The 24416-nt window shown below is 35.6% G+C and overlaps 1 protein-coding gene across 1 annotated transcript in view; it reads left to right on the forward strand.

The window, feature by feature from the left end:
* Positions 1-53: 53 nt before the first annotated feature.
* Positions 54-24416, forward strand: part of rc3h1a (ring finger and CCCH-type domains 1a) — a 32477-nt gene continuing 8114 nt past the window's right edge. Inside the window, 14 exon segments of the mRNA XM_058761790.1 lie at positions 54-206; positions 3733-4166; positions 8052-8172; positions 8883-9122; positions 9205-9380; positions 11000-11200; positions 11532-11664; positions 11773-11891; positions 14413-14525; positions 14604-14891; positions 20815-21011; positions 21108-21433; positions 21518-21679; positions 22866-23012. Coding sequence (XP_058617773.1) covers positions 3936-4166; positions 8052-8172; positions 8883-9122; positions 9205-9380; positions 11000-11200; positions 11532-11664; positions 11773-11891; positions 14413-14525; positions 14604-14891; positions 20815-21011; positions 21108-21433; positions 21518-21679; positions 22866-23012 — 2454 coding nt within the window. The 5' untranslated portion in view covers positions 54-206; positions 3733-3935.

Below are 24416 nucleotides of genomic sequence, written 5' to 3' on the forward strand. Positions count from 1 at the left end.
ATCACCCATGCTGTCTAGTTAAGCTTTGAGACACTCGACTCCATGGAGGATATGATTATGATGGTCTCGGATGATCTCCGGTTGCGCAATCCTGGACTTCTCTCACTAGAGCTCTGAGACTGAGGCAGTCAGTCCAAAGAAACTTTCATTACAGCAGCAGGCGAAATTCGCCCTTCTTCTGTGAAGATTGAGCTGAACCAAATATTGTGAGTGCATGTTGTACTGCTTATATTATGTAGGTTTATTGTCCTTTTAGGTTTCGTTTTTTTATATATATATTTGTGTACAAAGGCTAAAACAATGCGTAGAGTCTGTGGCTTAGAAATACAGCAGAATAGATTGAATCACATTTAAAACGCTTAAATTGACATTTCTGCAGTAAGTATTGTTAAAAATGTGCGTAACTCGAATGAAACGCCTGAAACTATTACAAATGAGCGTTGTAAGCGTTACCTAAGATGCATCAACCGGCGTAGCATAGATGCTAACGCTCACGAGCACATTATTCTGTCAGAATACATTTTATTATCGGTTAGTGTTACGTTTGTATGGTTTTAAAGTGTTTCAGTTAGCAAAATATTACTACAAACACCAAGGGATTCGCGATACAGGCGTTTAAACTTAACAAACGACGTTTAGCCGAAGGCTACAAGCTTTGTTTTGTTAGCACACCGGCTAGCTGTTTAATATTCAAATTTCAAATCGGTTGATACGGTCCAAATGCGCATTTATATTAGCTTAAATTTGATAGGGCGTTATAACGCTTATATGTAGAAAACATCCAGATAGGTAAAGGTAAAGATTAATTATGTATTTGTTTTTATTTGTTTTAATCTAGAAACGGTTATTAGTTAACCTGCTAGCTGACTAGCATTACAGTTTGACAATCTGAGCTTTTAAACAAGTACGTTAATGTTTCTTCATCGTGTGGCATTTGGCTAGGTGAATGAGTAAGTATAAAATATCTAAATATTTATAGTTTAAAGCGAGTGTGTTATTATATTACAGCTACATCGAGCTCAAGTCAAAGGGCTTTGTCTCTTTCTTTCCTGTTCTGAAGGACTTGATGTTATTGTGCAAACATTTTACACACAAATCCGACTTTCTCAAGAAATCTTTGACAGTTTCCTGAGGTTTCATTTGATAATTGTGCGTTTGATTGGTTTCATTTGGCTGCTAAATCCAACAAGAATGTGATGATGCACACGTGCTTATTGTCTTTTCTTGGCACAGAATAAATAGGACGTGACTTATATATTGTTAGATCGCGTTGAGTTGTGTAATTAAACGCTAGATAATTAAGTGTTGCTTAAAATCTCTGTTAACCTGCTTTAGGGGGTTTCCAATAGGCAAAGGGCAAGAGATAAGTCTCGGCATGCTTTGAACAGTGGTAATTTTTTCCATGACTGTGCACTGGCATCTGAAAATATTCCTCTTTTTGAATCACAAAAGTGAATGTCAGGCATGTAAATGACCTTTATGATACACATTAAATACAACCGCCTTTAAATTAGTCACATGTAGTTGACAAACAGGCCTCCAAGTCATGATTGCACTGCATTAATTCTTTGTATGGAGATGCTAGGAAATACACATTGATATATTATACTTCCTGGTGCATATATGTGTATATATAATAATAAATGACTATTTAATATAATTAATATTTTAATATATATGTATTTTAAAATGTTTGATTTAAAATCTGTATCTTAAAGTTTAAAATATTTTATTAATATTAAATTTTATATTTGTTTTAATACTTTTAATATTTTTTAATCTGAAATATTTATATAGAGAGAGTTCTATATATAGTCATCCCACACCACAGAGCTTCACCTTTTGTCGAACACCCACCAAATGTAATTATAGTTACTGAGAAATCCTGGTACTAATGAAACAATTTATGACATAGAAAGAAAACGTGGGTGTGCCTGTGTAAAACGGTGCTTTTGATGCCACAAGAGGAAGTACCTTAGTTGCATGGGCGGCTGCTGAAGATAACAGCATGTATTTGAATGTTACATGTATGCACTCGTTAGGTAAGACAATGCATGTTTATATATATATATATATATGAATAAATATATATATTTATATTATGTATAATTCTTTTTTTATTGTTAAAATAGGTATTTATATTATTCTATGAAATGATTTTATTTTTAACAAATTTTTTTAGGGTGCAATTCTAACACTTGCAGAGAAATCATTGCGAAAATTAATTGATGGGGCGACTAGGTGGAAATTAGAATAGTTTTCAGTGTTGATTTTAAGACGCATTCGGAAAGGAAACAGGTATTCAATTTCGTGACTAGTATCCTAGTATTTTATTTTCGTCTTCCTTTTGTCACTGAAGCATGAGTGTGCAACTCCCGTGCATGTGATGGAAACTGTGCTCTTTGTTATGGCTCATGTTTCTGTTCCCTATAGGTCAGAATTCCTGGCTTCCTGCTCCTGAAAACACGTTGATTTTGTTTGTCAGATGAGTCAGATCTCAGGACTCGTAACCTGATTTGAGTTTAAATGCTCCCTTGTTATGTCTCCCGCTGGAGCGGTCGAAGGAATTGCACTTTAGTTGTCATTAGTCATTTGAAATCCCCTCGGTTTTGTGTTGTGGAGGTGTTGTTTTGGGTATTAAATGGCTATTTCGGGCAGCTTTAAGGTACGGTACGCAGACTAGGCTGTAATAAATGATGAGTCAGGTTATTGCTGCTGTTCTGGACTTCCCGGCCAGGACTGAATGTTTCACAAAGCTCATGTTGTCAGGCTGAAGCCAATAGGTTCAATGTTAGCCGAAAAGATCCTGCTTGCTTGGTATCTTTGATAACCAAAACAAGTCTGATAAGAATGTCTAAGATGACGAAAATGGAAAAAAGAATGAGTCATGTGTTTTTATTCACTGGTGTTTGTGTTCACGTGGTTTTTATTTTTCAACAAAAAATTTGTTTAAAGAATATCAAACTGTAAATGTAGCCAAGTAAAAATTTTATTGCATCTAAATTATTCTTTTTAGGAAATTGAAAGTTTTCAAACTTATTTTTCAAGTATTAAAAGTTATTTTTTTATAAACATGTTTTCAAGTCTCTTGGGATTCGATCAAAAATTAAACAACATGAAATGAGTTAAACGAATTTAAATGTTTGTATTATTAATATTTATTATGCCATTTTTGTTTCTTTACATCAATTTATATAAAAAGATTGAGCAAATTATAAATAATTGTATTTTTATTAGGCTAATTTTACTTGTAGTTTAGCTTTTTCTGGGTTTCTCGTTTTAGTTTATGTAGCTTTTATTTATTTTGTATTTTTGTGCTGCTGATGTGTTAATGAGAGTTTTAATAGCAGCATTTTCATGTTTAATGAAAGGCAGTTTATCAAATTTTAAACCTTTTTGGTTATTCTGTATGAAAAAAAACTCAAATCAATTTATTTTATTTTAGTAAGTTTAAGTCATACTTTGTTGTTAACAAAACATTATGAACATAATTATTAAACATTAGTTAAAAAATAGCTGAGAACAACATTGAACAACAATTTAGCTTCAGCATTGGAAATGCCTTTTTAATGTTTCGTTTGAATAAAGTAATAGGCCAAGAAGACAATTTAAAAAGTGTTACTTAATTGATCTGAGGCTGAATGTGATAATTTGGCAAGTTGGTATTTTAGTATAAAAATCTTGACGTGACACGTGAGTGATCATTTTTTTGTTTTGTTTTTTGTCTTTCAGGTTATGTTTTTCACACTATGTGCTGAACGCCCACAATGTCAGGAAATATTTAAAAACCGTGATCTTTGGAAGAGCTTTATCGGTTCCAGTGGAACCTTTAGGACTTACAGTCATATCGTTTTACACAAAACGCACATAGACACAAATGCAGCAATAAGAGAAGATCTTGGGGACCGGTGCATCACAGACCGCGCTTCGCTACAATGCCCGTGCAAGCCCCGCAATGGACCGAGTTTCTGTTGTGTCCCATCTGCACGCAAACCTTCGAGGAGAGCCACCGCAAGCCCATCAGCTTGGGCTGCGGCCACACCGTGTGCAAAATGTGCCTGAACAAACTGCACCGCAAGGCCTGCCCGTTCGACCAGACCACCATCAGCACGGACATCGAGCAGCTGCCCGTCAACACAGCGCTGTTGCAGCTCGTCAGCGGTCAGGTGAGTCTAAATGTGTGCTCACATTTGCAAAATTTTGCCGCAAATAAGGTCTGTTGTCAATGGAGTAGCTAGACGTATGAAGATTAGTCACTAACCAATATATATTATATTTTATAATCTATTCCAATATATGAGTACATAAATACATGAACATCTCCAAAACTGCTCTGAGAGTCACTTCGTGAGCATTTGTAAAACTAGCGTCGTATCAGAACACAGAAATTTAAAGGTATTCACGGCCACCCGTCAAAATAAAAGTTTGGTTTAACTTGAAGACATTGAGCCAGAAATACATTACTATTGTTCAGTAGAATGAACATAATAATACTACTACTATTACTACTACTACAAAAATTATTAAAACTTTATTTTTTTAAGGAATTGTAAACCTTTTTGGTTATTCTGTATGAAAAAAACTCATTTTATTTTAGTAAGTTTAAGTCATACTATGTTGTTAACAAAACATTATGAACATAATTATTAAACATTAGTTAAAAAATAGCTGATTTCATAGGGCCCTTCCCTTTAGTTATTCACACAGTTATGCACGTTAAAATATATTGCTCCATAGCAGCAGCAGCTCAGTAATGTAGTCTCAAGACGTTTTCCTGTAATAATGCAAGGAACCACTCGTTACACACAAATCTTGTAACCATGATGAACATATTATTAACAGCTACAAGAATACTTTTTGTGTGCAAAGAAAACAAAAATAACGACTTTATTCAACAATTTCTTCTCTTCCGTGTCAGTCTTCGATGCACGTTCACGACAGTACCATGCATGTGGTGCTGCTGATGCAGGAGCCAAGGTTCTGAAATAGAACCTGGATGCGCCGTGCCTTGTTTGCAAGCAGAGGAATGCACATGCACACGCGTCAAAGACTGACACGGAAGAGAAGAAATTGTTGAATAAAGTCGTTATTTTTGTTTTCTTTGCGCACAAAGAAGGGGTTTGGAATGACATGAGGGTGAATAAATAATGACAGTATTTTCATTTTTGGATGAACTATCCCTTTAAAGTGCCCCTATTATGGGTTATGAAAGGTTCATATTTCGGTTTTGGGAGTCCCCAACAACAGGTTGACATGCATGCAAGGTCAAAAAACACTTTCATTTTCTCATAATATGCATTTATTTTTACCTTATTTGCTCAACGACTCCCAAACGATTCGTTTAACGATTCATTTTTTCCAAACCCCTCCTTTGAGTGACGCTAATCTGCGGTGATTGGTCTCATTTTAATTTCATCTCGCGTGTAATGCCTGAAAAAGCAGGGTTAGTGAGCTCAGTGCTGCTTTGTGTACATCGTTACCTTGGGCTCAAAAAGCAGCATCTAGTGGCAAAGAATGAATTTGCATTTTCATTTAGACCAACGCAAAAACACCAATAAGTGGGCAGGCAATATGCTTATGTTTCATGTTGAAGTCAAGATGAAACGGTTTGGGATTCTTATTTTAAAAAAACTCGTTTCAATGATTCGGAGTCGACTCTTTCTTTTGAGAGACAATAACTTCATACACGGTGCACTTTCAGATTTAAAACTTGGCAGGGTGTTTTCATTCACTTTCATTCACATGTTTTCTGTTACACACTGCATGAAAGGTACTTTTCAAAAATCCATAATTGGGACACTTTAATGCTATTTTAGTTGTAAAATAGTTTTCGTTAACAATAACGAAAATGGATCTGCTTGTTGCATAAATTAGTCTCAATTTAGGTATGGTAACAAAAATGCATTTTGAATATTTTTCGTAATAGGCCGAGACACTTTTTACAAGCGCTGCATAATTTATCTGGGGCTGAATGATAAAATTAGTTTGTTTTTGTCTTAAAGGTACAGTCACATTTGCAAAAATATTTTAAAAAAGTTAATTGTCAGTAGCGCAGCGATGAATGAAATGCAGCTCACACAGATGTAACTTTCAAACCAAGCAGCATTCTTCTGCTCAGTTCTTTTAATCTGTGCAAAATCTCACACGAAACTCCCAAACTTCTGAAATTACTGAGCACACATTAAAGCACCGCTACATGATGGCCCAGTGTGCATTGGTTCATTCTGTACCAAACAAGTTTATTTTTATTAACTTTGTTTCCCTTATGTGTATGAAGTTACTAGCCTCAATCTAAGTGAGGATGAGGAAGTAAAACTACAGTGGTTCCTTGTCACTCAGACAATGCACTTTTTTCCTTTTCAAATGACCTTGATAACAATCGCAGCGATTGTGCAGACAACACAGCAGTTGTACTTTAGGTGGAGCGTGTTTATTACCTTGTTTACTGCATCCACTTGTTTCTGAATCAATGTGTTAAGTACAGCGTGAAGAGGTGGAGCTCAGAGCGTCATTTTCTGAAGATCAGCTTGCGATCGTTCCAGTCTGGTTGGATTTCAGGCCTGATGTGACATACAAAAGCGTGTGATTGCATGACAGGAGGCTGTAAAACACTGCTTCCTCACTCTCGCAGCCAATAGAGAACCAAGAAGTCCATTCCCAGCATTGTCTGTAAAAAAAAAAAAAAATACTTTTTTATTCTGCACACGAGGTGATGGGTATTACTGTCGCAACCATTACATAATTGTCTTGTTACGATTATTTCAGATGACCGCAGTCATAGTGCGCTTCATTGGGGACTTCATTTAAATAAGGGAATTAAACAAATACAAAAATGCCACGGTTGCGAAATTGCAGATAAATTTACAGGATCTATACAGGTTTTTACATAAAGCAAATGAGGTAAAGATGAGCTGCTTGTTTAAAAGCTGTTATCTACATGCAGAAAATCAAATTTCTTTATTCATGCATTTCATCTTTAAAATGAAAACGAAACAGAAATTAGTACAAAATGTATTACTATTGGAAAATAATAGACAAATAGTTCTTACTAATAATGTGTAATTAGTAGACTTGGCGACCAAAAAGATATTTAAAATATTTTTAATAATTTCTTGATATTTTAATATTTAGAATTGTATTATTCATGCCATTCTGCCCAGTGCAATATTTGCGTACTAAGTCAAACATTTTACATTTGACCATTTTCAACAAAAGTTTTAATTTAACTCCTTTTAATTTAACTCTAAAAATGTCAACTCAATAAAAAGTAGCAAGGTTTTCTTGCTTTTTTGATTGTGTTCAGAAAGTTTTAAACATTTTTTTGACTGTAGAAAGTATTTTATTATTATATATAAACATGGCATTTTGAATCATAATTATCATGAAACTGTCCTAGAATTTGATCAGAAATCATACTGTTCAAAAGTTGTATTCCTGTGACTCAAAGCTTAATATTCAGCATCATTACTCCAGTCTTCAGTGTCACATGATCCTTCAGAAATCATTTTGATATGCTGATTTGCTTCTCAAGAAACATTTATTATCAGTGTTGAAAACAGTTGTGCTGCTTAATATTTTTGAGATGCATTTGAAACCAGTATTTAATACAAATGTCTTTACTTTCATTTTTGATAAATTTAATGCATTCTTGCTAAATAAAAGTACTAATTTCTTCTTTTTTTTTTTTTTTAACTTACCAACCCTACACATATAAACCGGGGAGCATCTGATGTAATCATATTTAATTGAAAATCATTCTACCATGTTAAAGGATCAGTCTTAAAACGTCAGTCTGTATGCAAAAATGCAGTTATTTATATGAGTGTGAATCAGCCAAACCTCACAGCCATGACAGCCCAAATGATGGGGCCCTTTGATGATAAATCACATGTTGTTCTGAGAGTCTGTGGGTGTGAACATGCTCTACACGTAGAGGAATGCTGCCAGCCCCATAACATGATGACCTGTTATGTGAAGAATGCCATCAAAGCCCTGTAGATGAGAACTATCTTTGGTATGGTAACAGACAAATGTTGTGTTTTCTCCTGCAGATTCCCAAACCTCCCCCCCTCACCTTACTGACAGCTGCAGAGGACGTCAAGCACTATGAGGAGTCTCGCACATGTGTGGAGGACCTGGCCCTATATCTCAAACCCCTGAGCAACACCAGAGGTCCCTGCTGTTTTACATCACCCTTTTTATTCATTTATTCACAATAAGTTAGCATATGCTTTTTATAAGTGATTTATCATAAACGTCAACAATCAAAATATCAAAAGTGGATTGTGATTGCACTTCAAAAACCTTTTTAAGGTTTTATTTTTTATTTGTTTTGAGGTAATTTTATTTTATTTTTTATTCATTTATTTTTGTTTAGACACTTAACAATTTACCATGTTTACCATGCTCTATTGACTGCGAATTTCACCACAAAAACAGGAAGTAATATTAAAAAAATAAAACTTTTTTTTTTTTGGTTTGTTTTCAGTTGTCTGAATACCAAACAATTCACCAAGTTTATCATCCTTAGCATATTTTTTTATGGTTTTTCGGTGATTAATCATAAACCTTCAGTTGCCATCAAATGCTTTAAGATGTCATTGGACTACAGTTAAAAGTAAAAGGAACAAAAAAACTTTTAATATATTTTTAAAATATCGTTTTTAATATTTTTAAATATATCTTTATTTGTTTTATATTTTTTTATAATATAAATTTTTTATTTATTTATTTATTTTTTCATTGAGTACACTTCAACCTTGTTTATTGTCTTTAGCATATGCTCTCTTGTTTTTAAGTGATTCCATCATCCTTCATGATAATCAGCAGTCTATGAGAAGGCTCAGTTAAGGTTTGTGTTTTGTTGGTGTTGATCTGTGCAGGTGCAGGGCTGAATGGCGCCGCTCAGAGCGTTCTCAGCAGACCCATGCAGAGGAAGCTGGTGACTCTGGTTCACTGCCAGCTGGTGGAGGAGGAGGGCCGCATCCGGGCCATGCGGGCGGCCCGGTCTCTGGGTGAACGTACTGTCACTGAGCTCATCCTCCAGCACCAGAACCCCCAGCAGCTCTCCTCCAACCTGTGGGCCGCTGTCAGAGCCAGAGGCTGCCAGTTTCTCGGCCCTGGTAAGATTTTACCACCATAACATTATAGCAGGCTGATAAAATCATTTGTAGGCACTAACAAAAATTGGTTTTCACCCTACAGCTATGCAGGAAGAAGCATTGAAGCTGGTCCTGCTCGCTCTGGAAGATGGTTCGGCCCTCTCACGAAAGGTTCTGGTCCTGTTTGTGGTCCAGAGACTCGAACCACGTTTTCCTCAGGCCTCAAAAACAAGCATAGGACACGTGGTGCAACTCCTCTACAGGGCCTCCTGCTTTAAGGTGCCTTTACGCTTCCTCTTTTGCTTCACAGTATTAATGTTTCTCATTGTTATAGATTTATTATAAAAAAAATGTGTGTGTGTATATATATATATATATATATATATATATATATATATATATATATATATATATATATATATATATATATATATATATATATATATATATATATACATACATACATATACACACTACAGGGCCGTTGAATGCTTGAATCTGATTGCCTGCCGAACGCTCTGAGGTGTGCAATTATTTTCAGGGAAACGCACGGCGAACGTAGTTCCAGGCAGCTCTTGACCATTACATGACCATATCACTTTGCCAAATGATTTCTGTTATTTCAAAGGTCTTACAACAGCAAAATAACCAAGACCCACAACGACACTGGCCTACTCACAATAGCGATTTAAGTAGAAATACTGGACGAATGCCTTGAAATATATCATCTGATCGATGTCTTGAGGTGTGGCAACCGTAGTATAAGCGGAATAATTGAATTAATTATTCCTTACATATATAATATAGGGCTGTCAGTCGATTTAACATTTTTAATCTAATTAATTACATGATATGTCGAATAATTACTCTAATTAATCGCAAAATAAACTTGGCTGTAAAAATACCCACAAAAGATTATTTAAAGCTATTTTTGTGTTAAATGAGAAAGTATCAAGTAGACATTACAAATTGTTGTTTTAGAAAGAAATATTTAGTTTGATTCAACATAAAAATTTATTACACACAAACATTTAGGCTACAACGAAGATAATTCGAGAAACATCTCAGTATTCAAGTCATTGGTAACCAAAACAGCTTAGTTACCAACAGTCTTCAAAAGACCTTCTTTTATGTTTTTATTTTTTGGGTGAATGGTCCCTTTAATGGTTTTATTTATTATTATTATTATTATTTATTTAAAATATAACACAATATCAATTTCTTATTTACTGAACTGTTGTTATAAAATCACATTTAAACTCATGTTATTAAGGACAAAATCAGCACTCGTGTGGTGTATTGCTCTCCCTGCTCGTGTGATATTGTATGATATAAATATGAGACGACAACTCATACAGGGGCAATTTTTGCAGTAATATCTTGAAATTTAGGTCATAACTGCATTTATGCCCTGCATCATATTTGTCAAGTCAACTGTATGAAATGTAAGATTATGTACAGGTCTGGGGGTGGGGCCAGTGCTTTACCTGCGTTTAAATATTTTATTGCAATTTCTAATACTGGTTTCCTATTTTAGTATACTTTAAAGTATAATTTATTTCTGTATCACAGATTAATATGGAAGTAAAATGCTTTTCTTGTGTAGTATTTTCATTGTAACCTCAATATTACATGTCATGCAATCATATAAAATGTAATAATTATTTCATTTTATTATTTTATTTGTATCTATGTTAAATTACAGTTAAAAATAACATTAAATTTCATGTCAGCTGATTTAAAAATATAAAAAAAGATTTAAAATATTTTTAAAAACAGATCTCTTAGATTTAAAATATAAAAAAAACTATATAAACTATTAGTAATAGATTTTGTACAAAAATTTGTACATTTCATTTGTATTTGCATTTAAATATCAAATTTTGTTTTAATCTCAGGTGACCAAACGTGACGAAGATTCCTCCTTGATGCAGCTGAAGGAGGAGTTTCGCACATACGAGGCTCTTCGGAGGGAACACGACTCTCAGATCGTTCAGATCGCGATGGAGGGCGGACTGCGTATTGCCCCTGACCAGTGGTCATCTCTACTGTACGGCGACCAGTCGCACAAATCCCACATGCAGTCCATCATAGACAAGGTATGATGAGGACGTGTATTATGATAAATAAAAATGGCTTAAAAAATGGCTTTTTGTTGATAAATTGTGGTTCAAAGTGCCTTGGTAATTACAACTTCAATTTACCAAACATATTCTGTTCAGGGTATTATTTTAAGATTTCACTAGGTGGAGCTGTAGTTTTTAAAAAAATAAATAAAAATAACATTGTGTGTCCAAATTCTCCAGTAACATACCTCCCTGGGTAGAGAATGCATTTAGGGTGTAGCGAATGTCACATTGTGCATAAAAACATGTTGATTTTGTGTGCTGGTATGTGAAGTATGTGTTTATGTGGCTTTGTGTGTTTCAGCTGCAGACTCCAGCATCCTTTGCTCAGAGTGTGCAGGAACTCACCATCGCCCTTCAGAGAACTGGAGATCCAGCCAATCTCAACCGCCTCAGACCCCATCTGGAGCTGCTGGCCGACATCGACCCCAGCCCAGGTCTGTCAGCCTGCTCAACTCACACCATTGTCAGTACAGCCATTCATAAAAACATAAATGTCAGATTTTTTGTAAAAAAACATTTTTGCCTGGTTTTTGCGCTAACAGATGCCCCTGCGCCCACATGGGAGCAGCTAGCCAAAGGGCTGGAAGCGGTGCGGACTGTCGTTCACGGCCTGGTGGATTTCATCCAGAACCACAGCAAAAAAGGAGGGGATCAGCAGCAGGTCGGTACCCAGATTGCAGACATAAAATATATATTTTTTTTAATATTGAATAGTTTTAAATGAATTAATTTTTTTATTTAGTCAGTAGCAACAGCACTTCTTTTATTAATTTGTTTATTTTATTTTAACATTATTTTATTTATTCAGTTTTAGTTTTTTTTTTTGCGATAAGGACTAATTTATATACGTGTTGTTTTAGTGTTATTTATGTGCTATTGTAGTATTTATTATTATTTTAAATGAGCTTTTATATTTCCATTTTTAATTTTGGTTTACGTTTCAGAAACTTTGTGCTTTGTCTGTTTTTATTTTATTTTTTTTATATATTTACAGGTGCTGGTCATATAATTAGAATATCATCAAAAAGTTTATTTATTTCACTAATTCCATTCAAAAAGTGAAACTTGTATATTATATTCATTCATTACACACAAACTGATATATTTCAAAAGTTTTTTTGTTTTAATTTTGATGATTAGAGCTTACAGCTCATGAAAGTCAAAAATCAGTATCTCAAAATATTAGAATATTTACATTTGAGTTTGAATAAATGACCATCCCTACAGTATAAATTCTGGGTATCTCTTGTTCTTTGAAACCACAATAATGGGGAAGACTGCTGATTTGGCAATGATCCAGAAGACGATCATTGACGCCCTCCACAAAGAGGGTAAGTCACAGAAGGTCATTACTGAAAGGTGTGGCTGTTTACAGAGTGCTGTATCAAAGCAAAGTTGACTGGAAGGAAGAATTTGGGTAGGAAAAGGTGCACAAGCAACAGGGATGACCGCAAGCTTGAGAATACAGTCAAGCAAAGCCGATTCAAACACTTGTGAGAGCTTCACAAGGAGAGAACTGAAGCTGGAGTCAATGCATCAAGAGTCACCACGCTCAGACGTCTTCAGGAAAAGGGCTACCAAGCCACTTCTGAACCAGAGACAACGTCAGAAACATCTTAACTGGGCTGTGGAGAAAAAGAACTGGACTGTTGCTCAGTGGTCCAAGGTCCTCTTTTCAGATGAAAGTAAATTTTACATTTCATTTGGAAATCAAGGTCCCTGAGTCTGAAGGAAGAGTGGAGAGGCACAGAATCCATGTTGCTTGAAGTCCAGTGTGAAGTTTCCACAGTCAGTGATGATTTGGGCTGCCATGTCATCTGCTGGTGTTGGTTCACTGTGTTTTCTGATGTCCACAGTCAACGCAGCCATCTACCAGGAAATTTTAGAGCACTTCATGCTTCCTTCTGCTGACAAGCTTTATGGAGATGCTGATTTCATTTTCCAGCAGGACTTGGCACCTGCCCACACTGCCAAAGGTACCAAAAGCTGGTTCAATGACCATAGTGTTACTGTGCTTAATTGGCCAGCAAACTCACCTGACCTGAACCCCATAGAGAATCTGTGGGGTATTGTCAAGAAGAAGATGAGAGACACCAGACCCAACAATGCAGATGAGCTGAAGGCCACTATCAGAGCAACCTGGGCTCTCATAACACCTGAGCAGTGCCACAGACTGATCGACTCCATGCCACGCCGCATTGCTGCAGTAATTCAGGCAAAAGGAGCCCCAACTAAGTATTGAGTGCTGTACATGCTCATACTTTTCATTTTCATACTTTTCAGTTGGCCAAGATTTCTAAAAATCCTTTCTTTGTATTTGTCTTAAGTAATATTCTAATATTTTGAGATACTGATTTTTGACTTTCATGAGCTGTAAGCTCTAATCATCAAAATTAAAAGAAATAAACATTTGAAATATATCAGTCTGTGTGTAATGAATGAATATAATATACAAGTTTCACTTTTTGAATGGAATTAGTGAAATAAATCAACTTTTTGATGATATTCTAATTATATGACCAGCACCTGTATATTTAGCTTCATTTTTTTTAGCATGAATTTATGTAGAAATGAATTGCTGAGCAACAAGTCGGTAATCAGATCACAAACTTTTCAATATATTAATATTTAATAACTATTAATAATAAAAATATGAATCAAAATGATATTTAGTTTTAATTTATTAGCATTATTAATTTAATTTAAAAGCATTAAAGTGCTCAGCAACAGGTCGGTAACCAGGTCACAAACATTTCAATATATTCATATTTATTAATAATATAATAATTGATCAAAATGCTAAAATGATTAAAATATAATAAGGCTATTTTGTTTACTTATTTACTTATGATTTTTGGCCAGTTTTTAGAAAGTATTAATTAATTTGTGTATCCATCTATTTACTTACTAATTATCTATACATCAGGTATATTTAAATATTTATATACTATTGCAGCATTTATTAATATTTTGAATTAGCTTTTCTTTATATATTTTCAGCTCAGTTCAAACTTTGTGTTGTCATTTTATTGAGTTTTATTTTTATTGTTTTAATGGTTTTGTGCTTTTCTCTTTTTTTTTTTTTTTTTTTTTTTTTTTTAAGCTTTATTTTTTATTTAATTTATTTTTAAAGTAGTAATTTGCACAGAAATGAGTAAGCATATCTCACTTCCTGCCCACAGCCACCTCAGCACAGCAAATACAAGACCTATATGTGTCGGGACATGAAACAAAAAGGCGGCTGTCCTCGCGGAGCAAGTTGCACCTTCGCTCACTCTCAGGAAGAGCTTGAAAAGTAAGCGGCACTTGAAGTACGTTAAATAACGCATTATAAGCATTAGCATCAGCTTCACCACCTCTTCTCTAACGACAGGTACCGTAAGATGAATAAACGTTTGGGAATGAGGCGACAGCTCAGTCAGTCCCTGACCCAGCTGAACGAGATGGACCTCGGCGCCGGTCTGTTGCCTGACGAGGGACTGTCGATGGAGGGACTCCCACGTAAACACTCCTCCATCACTAACGTCATCCTAGCTACAGGACCTGATTCCAGCTTGGCCCACCTGGTTTCCAGAGGCTCGGACCCATCATATGACCCAACACACAAACCAGGGAAGATGGACTCTGGGAGCCTCAGTGCACCTGGCTCACCTCCAGACTCGTGAGTTTGTATGTTTATTAGTGGTGGGAAATAACTCTTATATTAGCACGGGGGATGTCAAACTTTTTTACAACACATATTGCAAATGAGATTATCTCCTTTCTAAGGATCTCTTTCATAAAGTATAATGTAAATTTTCATGTATTAAGAGCTGTTTAAAATAAAAAATATTATAAATATTAACTGTGACTAATATTATTAATAGTGACTGTTAATATCTTTAAATAATGAATAGATCAAAATAAATCAATTTTCTCATGATTTTCAACCAGTGTTTAGAAAGAATGAAATGGCTTTTATTATTTTTATAACAAATATTATATTATTATTCCTACAGTTAAGGTTGTCAAAAAGTACTGACTTTGGTACCAGTCGATACCGCAATTTGAAAAATGAGACGATACCAGCATTTCCCGCTAGAATTTGAGCGCAGCTGAGCGGATTCTTAAACACTGTTGATTGGCCACTGTGTTCACGCGTGCTCAACAGATATGTCTGTGATTGGCTTCAATGATCATCGCTTCACGCTCTTCACCGAGCGAAGTATTAGTAGCAGCTGCACTTTATATATTTATTTTATTATTTTACAGTTTTTCACTTTTCTAAATTTTGCGATACTGACTAATTGTCCATACATTGGTGTTATTATTTATATACTATTATAGTATTTATTCATGTTTTATTTGTAGGGCTGCCCCCTAATAGTTAACTAACCACTAGTCAACCAAAATTTTATTAGTCACTTAGTCGCAGAAAAAAAAAAAGTCATGCAGTCCGTGACGGACGGATCGTTAACGGCTAGTCTATGGTAATACAGTACATCGCAGGACATCCAAACGCTCGCCTATCATTCATCGACCTCAAATATGGCTTTTCATCTGAAATATGCAAGTATTAGCAACTTTAACGGTTGCTTAACCCTCTAAGCGGCAAAGTCGCAAAATTGCGACAAGACGTCATACTTCATTAAATAGACTGTAGTTCCTAATATAGTGCAATATCTCATTTGTATTCCCTACCACTAGATGGCAGACATGTAGTACTTCGATTCTAGACCAAATTCGTTCGAGGAAATAGCAGAGCAAGTGAGTTATCGTGTCATTGATGCGGAAGCAGTTCAGTTCATAGCGTCTGAGTAAATTGTGAGAGAAAATCGCCAAATGGCTAATAAAAAGTTGTACAGTGAGGATGTGTTGCAAATGTTATTCGCCTATTCTGACTCTGTAGGGGAATATTTTCCTTTTGGAAATGACGATCGGCCGTCTAATGATCGCGCATCTCCCGGTACATCTTTGCACGTGCAATGGCGCCGCCGTAAAAGGCGAGAGTGTTCACGAAGCACCATCAAGTGATCATTTCGAGCCTTTACCCAACAGGGATGAGGGTGGCAGGGGTGGACGTGGTCTTAGTGTCCATAGGAGAGGCATCGCGTTGCTGATGGTCGGCCAGATTGCGTCTTTTTTTCTGATCGCGTGCGCTCAAAGGGCTGCCGGCAGGCAGTACAGGTGCAGTCAGTGAGGGGAAGGTCTGTGCGCTGTGCCATGCAATGAGAGGTACATACTCTCAAGAACTATAAAATGTCACCTAGATACCTGATTGGGCAGATAGCTGGTCAACTGATCAAAAAATAGGCACATGTATTTTACTATGGCATAGTAATAATTTACTACTTTCTCCTGTTTTACTGTTGATTTTCTATTTTCCTGATCATTTGGAATGAGGATAAAAAGACAAAAGAAACAAACAAAATAAAAACATGCAAATAAGTTCAAACATCCATTCAATATCTATTATTTCCTGAATATTACTGATGAACTGATCAAAAAGTAGGCTACTGTTCACATGCGTTTTACTACTATATAGTATAGTAATATAGTAATAATTTAGTACTTTCTCCTGTTTTATTGTTGGTTTCCTCTTTTCTGATCACAAAAACAAACAAAAAAACATGCAAATAAGTTCAAATATCAATTCAATATCTACTATTTCCTGAATATTATGAAATTCAAGAGGGCTGCCCCCTGATGACATCATAATATGCAAATTAGATGAGCATATTTACACCCCACATAAACTTTAGGCCATGCCCAACATTTTTCTAATTTACAGTAGATCTCTATCTTTAAGCCCTTTCAAGCCACAAGCTTTTGAAATCTTGATGTCAAAATCCAGCATTTTTCCAAAAAAACCCTGGCGCCTAAAGGGTTAATGGTCGCTCAATCTAATGTTAGCCTAGAGAAATGTGTGCTATTGAAGTGTTTTTGCGGAGTGTGGAAGCTGAACGTGCTCACTGCAGGACAGACGGAGGCGCCGGTGCGCTTACTTGCTCTTAAAATAGGCTACTCCGCATTATTGGTCATACAGATAATAGAGCTGCACGATTAATCGTTAAAATATCGCGATTTCGATTCAAACACCCACACGATCTCATTTTTAAATGACAACGATTCGCCCGTGTCTTAAACCTTTGAAAAAATCATACAACGTTCAAATCGGCGTTCGCGCTGCCACTGACACAGAGAGCAGACATTTAACATCAGAAACAGCTTCACAAACAGTCTTTTCAACTGCACAGTATTATTTCTGTCTTATAGTCATTCATATTATCACAGAAATACTGGGATGAAAGTTTGCAGTTCATATATAAACATTAGCGTTTACATGCACCCTCTTAATGCGATGAGATTTTGGCAATATTGCGATTTAAACTTCTCATGTAAACGCAATACTTCGATTTAAAATAATGCGATTAAGCTCATAATCGGAGCAAGCATAATCGTATTAACATAGGTGGCGTACACCGATTTTAATCGAAATGTACAGGCATATAAACACCTTAATTGGAGTAGCCTATTGCCGCTCTGACCAAAGTGCGCATGCGCTCATGACATGAATGACGCGACACCTGTAATAATACGCAGATTAGAAACGATGGTGGGGAAGAAAGCATCGCATTTCTTGGGAAAACACAACTCGCTGCTACCAGTCTCTATTCCTTACCCTCATCCAGAAACAGCGAGCAGAACGCGACGGCAGCGTAAGCAAACGAATTGCAGTCACATTTCTATGGCGCCAAAGCATGGAATACAACCATACAAAAGTGTGTTGCATTAGACTTAAATAAATTAAAACAGCGGCCAGTAACACACCTGCTCTTTCTGAGTCCATCATTTGTGCTGTGCAATGGGGTACGTGAGGCAGTAAAAAAAAAAAAAAAAAAGTGCAACTCGCAAATAATAAAAATAATGGAAATTGCATGTAAACAGGAGTGAAGAGCTTTGCTCTTGACATGCAAACATCATAATGCGATTAAGTCCTTACATTATTCGTGCGCATGTAAACGTAGTCATTGATGTCTATGGTAGCGATCAAAATAGTTAATCCCCTTTTGAAAGTAACTGGCACTTCAAATAATGTGTCGATTGCATTGTTTTGCCACCTAGTGACTGTTTGAAGAGATTTGTTCAAAAACGCTGATTAATCCATTAATAAATAAAACAAGAGAAGTATTTATGAGTGAGTCAATGAATCATTCATTCAAACCATTTTTTCTAAATTTTAATATTAAAAATTGGTGTATTTAATATATGTTGAAGATTCAAATAATTGAATTCTTGTTAATTAAATTAAATGCAGTCACTTAAGTGAACCTAAACCTACAGCTCAATAATCAAAAACATCAAAAAAAACATCAAAAAAATGCAGTCATTAAACCTGCAGCTCAACAAGGTTTTTGGAGACATGCTCACTTTCTACACATTCATCTTTCTGTCAAAGTTATGAGCGGTGAGATACAAAGATGTGTGCACATACACATAAGGAGAGAGTGCGAGTGTCTCACATACACGCTCTGTCTCTCTCCGTATAATACTCAAACAGTGGCAAAAACACCTGAGAGCCAGCAGAGGTTTTTTTTTGTTTGTTTTTTTTTAAATGTCGTGATTTTGAACAGATGTAAACAATGGCAGGAGGCTTAAAATTATAGATGTGATACCAGCTAAATGTAATTATTGTACGCAGAAACGTAGTACTTCAGTCTGTTATTCCCCGCTCTGTGAAGTAACGTGAGGGAGGAAACTATAGTTGAAGTTAGCTAGTTAATTAGGTATGTTATCTACCTCAGTAGCAAGCCAAATAGTATTTATTTCAACACTAAAACAAACGGCGGGAGGGTGGGTCTCTGTCTTGGTCGGGGGTGAAAGAGGGAGAAATGAAGATGACACGGTTAACTTGCATATAGTTTATGTACGACCTGGAAGTATTTATTTAGCGATCTGCGCTAAAACGCCATCTGTACGTCATCATTGTTGTGTACGGAACATGGTTAGTCTACGTTACCCAAAAAATTCCCATACGGCAGACTTTGTCTTTTTCGACGGGGGAAAAAGTTCCAGGGATTCACCTCCTTTGGCCATCATCCTACACACAGGTTACTCTCACTAACTGCTCGCACCAACCGGAGGAGGAGGGGTCGTGTGACTCGTTACGCTCTTCACTGCTCACAACTGAGTAGCCTACTGCACTTTCCATCTTTGAGGACACGTAAAAAACTGCGCATACCGCAGGAATGGTATAACGGAAAATTTTAGTAGTTTTGAAACCATGAATTTTTCAAACCGCGGTATACCTTGAAACCGGTTATCATCCCATGCCTACCTGACACATTCAAAATCATTACTTCTACCAGTGCGCTGTGGCAAGCTTTATGCATGTAGCCTACTTGTGCGCTTATTATTAGGCTATGTAGGCAATTAAAGGCTCATTATAATGATTTAAATGGTTCATTAATAAATGTGCGATTTAGTCGACTAATGCTTCAAATGAACGACTACTAGTCAACCAGAAAAATCCTTAGTCGAGGGCTGCCCTAGTTATTTGCTTTTTATTTTCAGGTTTCATTCTATTTTAGTTTAGGTTTTAGTAATTTTATGTGCTTTTTCTTTTTTTTTCTTTTTTTTTTTATTATTACTGTTTATCTTTAGCTTTAATTTATTTTTACTTCAGTTTTAGTACCTCAACTTATTTTCAGTTTAAGTTTGTCATATAATTATTTCTTATATAAAAAGTATAAATATTAGAAGATGATAAACTTAACAGAAAACTTAATGTTGCATTGGCAACTAACTGAAATAAGTTTTAAGTACTAAAATTCAGCTTAATTTCAATAAACTAATCAAAATAGATGTATTAATAGTTTAACTATAACGACACTGCTATACATTACATTACTCCAATTTACTACATACTTAAGGTGCTTGCACACCGAGTCTGGAATTTTTCAAAAATTTCCTATTTCCTATCACATTTTTCGTATTCGTCATCCTTTCCTATCAAAATGCTTACTACGGACGCGAAAATCGAACCTGGTCCGGGTTTTTTTATTTACTTTTTTTTATTTTTTATGACGGACAAAAGTTTCTGAGGCAGTGTGTAAACGTGATTGACACAACGTGAGGTCATATTTATTTTTCAACGAGCAAAAATTTCGGACTCAGTGTGCAATGGCCTTTACTCCAAATGACTACTTCCCCAGTATGTGGGGAATTCGTGGCCTAATGGTTAGAGAGTCGGACTCGTAACCTAAAGGTTGCGAGTTCGAGTCTCAGGGCCGGCAGGAATTGTAGGTGGGGGGAGTGAATGTACAGCGCTCAATACCACAACTGAGGTGCCCTTGAGCAAGGCACCGAACCCCCAACTGCTCCCCGGGTGCCGCAGCATAAATGGCTGCCCACTGCTCCGGGTGTGTGTTCACTGTTGTGTGTGCACTTTGGATGGGTTAATTGCAGAGCACAAATCCACATGTCACTTTCACTTTCATATAAATCAATAAATGGACATTAAATGTTAATTTGAGTCCAAATTGTTTTAATTTTAAAAAAGCAAGAGTGCAGAGTGATTGTGCACTTTATCTCTTGATTTACAGATTGGAATCCATCCCAAAACCAGGGATGCTCATAAATTCCCACTCCAGGGTGGCGGGCGATGGCGCAGTTGGACAGAAGCACATGCCTGCGGTGCCTAGAGTTCCTCACATGTACTCACCACACCAGTCTGAACGGTATTACTCCGACACAAGAGGCCCTCTGCCAGCCCAATATGAATCCTCTCAATACCCTGCAGGTACCAAAACACTGTTGGTTTTTGAACAAACACATTACATTTTGCGCTTCTAAATCCTTGCGCTTTTAAAAATCTTAATTTTCCTAATTTCAACAGGTAATCCTTACCCTCACCACCATGTGCACCCACGCTACGCCCGTCACCCCGCTCCAGATCCAGGCATGACACCATATCTGGACTCCTATTCCAGCTCCTACACCTCAGAGCGCCAGTGTGCCAACCCCAGCTCCCATTACAATTACCCTTCACACCATGATGCCCGTCGCCACTCAGCCTACGCCCATCCCCAGACATTCCCCCCACGAGAGGAACTGGTGCGAAGGAGTCCGGACGTTCCCCCGCCACTACCTCCCCAAAACGCTTCATACCTGACAGAACCAGACAACTATAACCGCTCCAGTCAGATCAGGAATTACCCGAGAGTAAGATCCATTACCTGCAATATTTAAACTGTACTGGTCTTATTTAAAAGCTAAAGAAAACATAACCTGATAATGTGTCCCCAGAATGCCTACACACGACCTCAGCCCTCCCTAGACTACCTGCACCGCAGAAGACAGGAGATCATGGCCCAGCTGGAGGAGAGAAAGGTGGCTTCCCCTTCGCCCTTCAGCTCCTCACACTCATACGACCCCAGTTACCCTCAGGACATGAGGGGGCAGAGCCATGTAAGTAGAAGAATATTTCACAGAAATAATAATAATACTAAACAAAATGTAGAAGGCCTGAAAAGTATTGTAGAAAGTATCGCAATTTTCTAAAAAAGGGGGAAAAATAATAATAATAATAATAATGAAATACTGTTTTAGTAAAATATTATAGTAATTTCTTATTTTATTTTTTGTATTTTAATATTTATTTAATAGTTATTTTATATTGATATTGTATTGTAATTTTATTTAAAAATATTTCTAATTGTTTAATATAATTTTATTATATTAGTAAAATTATTATACTATATATTATATTTATTATTATATTAGTAAAATTATATCTATTTTAAAGATGTATTTTAATTATTTGTTGTTGTTGTTGTTGTTATTATTTATACAATATTGTAATTTTAAAAACATGTAAAAATAATAATGGAATGCTCCGTTTAGTAAAATATTGTAGTAATTTCTTCTTATTTTTGTATTCAATAATAATAATTATATTCATATTGATATTGTATTGCAATTCTATAAATATATTGGTAACACTTTACAATAAGGTTCATTAGTTAAACATTAGTTAATGTATTAACTAACATGAACTAACCATGAGCAATACATTTGTTACTGTATTTACTAATCTTCACTAACGTTAGTTAATAAAAATACAGATGTTCATTGTTAGTTCATGTTAGTTCACAGTGCATTAACTAATGTTAACAAGATAAGTTAAGTGCAGTTTATTATTAGTTAATGTTAACTAATGTAGTTAACTAATTAACCTTATTTTAAAGTGTTACCAATATATTTCTAATTTTTCTTTATATTTTCTCTGAAATAATCCATTTTAGTAAAATTATGTCTATTTTAAAAATTTATTTTAATTATCTATTATTATTATTATTATTATTTATTTTATATTTAAATATGTATATATTTAAATACAGCATTTTTTACATTTCTAATTTTGTTAAATATAATAATTATTATTATTATTGTTGTTTTAATCTATATTTATATTGATATATAATCACAAAATGTTGGGACAAATTGTGCAGTAGCACAGCAAATCTTGTGCTTTTTTTATTGCATCTTAAATCACATTTTTATCAGGAAAAACAATTTTGCAATTAGATTTTTTCCCCCCAAATCATGCAGCCATAGTAGGTAATTTGAGTTGCCATATCCATATTGTTCGCAGTACATGGAAGACAACTCCCACAATTTTGGACACTTCCGGGAACCGGACTATGCTGGCTCATATTCGCCTTGGTCATGTGACACCTTTGGGTCTTATATTGGCGGCAAGGATATAAAGTCCAAAGAGGGCATGAACGCCATGGACACAGTAAGTTTTGCATGTTTGGAGGTACATAAGGGATTCTCAAGCAGTTGTATTTTTACCAAAAAAAATCAAATGGTCAAAGGCGCACATTGAAGGAGAACCTGAGCTTAAAAATTAAATATCAAAAGCTGAAAGGCTTCACATTGCAAGGGAATTTTGTCCTGTTTCTCCCACACATTCAGATTTGTGCTGTTTTCAGTGGCTGTTCCATTACAAAAGGTTATCAGTGTTTATTCTGTCTAGTTTGTACTAATCATACTGTTGACAAACCAAAGGCCATATATATTAGGGATGCAACGATTATAGATTTTATTGGTACGATTATAGTCTGAGGAATAATCACGGTTTCACAATTATTACGATTAGTATGCATTTATTCATTTCAAAACATAAAATCACATAAACACTCTTTAGATATTAAAGTGTTATTTATTGCTGCCTTTTGAAACCGAAATAACACTGTAACCAATAATACAGCACAAAATAATAATACTAAAGAAAAAAAAGTCCATCTCTCCTATTGGAATTAAAAAAGGTGACCTCTCTGCTCTGTAAACATCCATGTCAGTATTTCCCTTTTGAAAATAACAAATGTATTTGGTGTTTTCATTTCATTCTTTCTACATTTCTTTTGGACCTGAGGTACAGAACTTGGAAAGTAAAATAAATTGACTTATGAATAATACTTTAACAGGGATGATAAATCACAATATTAATTAAGTATTATTAATATAAGACTAATATTAACTTTATTTATCCCACAGAGGGCACTGTTACTAATGAGGGGAATAAACTAAACTATTATTGTAATCAACTGTCATCCATACTTATTCATTTTAATAATCTTTATTCATCTGATTTTACATATGGCCTGAAAAAATCATGTCTATTATTTTGGTTTGTGAGATCGAGATCGAGATCGAGCTGCCCACACAAACATTTAGGAGGACAGAAACGTGTTGTCAACGCTGCCCAGCGACTTTCATTAATAACATTGATACTGGATCGCTACATTATATTAATCAGGAAAGAGGGGGTAAAACGACTGTTTAAATAACTAAACTCAAATCTTCATTGTTTGTAGTGACGCAGATGCAGGTAGGCTAATTCACACACGCACGCTCTCTCTCTCACCGCACTATTTAATCTCTGAAGCGGGCAGAATGTTAGCGCTAACGAACTTCGCGTCAGGTGGTCCTTGCCTTCACGACGTGCATTAAAATCGTTAATTGCACAGCGAGAACAGGTTGGCTAGCCGTGCATTATCCCTTATGTATTCGCTCTTTAACAGCAATTTTTACGGCAATATTTAAATGACGCCCTGGTCATTCTTGATGTACCCAAAATGGTCCCACACTATCGACTTCAGCCATTTCTCTGGTGGAAATAAAGGATCGCTGTTTGGTT

Source organism: Onychostoma macrolepis, chromosome 22, assembly GCF_012432095.1.
Source record: "Onychostoma macrolepis isolate SWU-2019 chromosome 22, ASM1243209v1, whole genome shotgun sequence".
Lineage (NCBI taxonomy): Eukaryota > Metazoa > Chordata > Actinopteri > Cypriniformes > Cyprinidae > Onychostoma > Onychostoma macrolepis.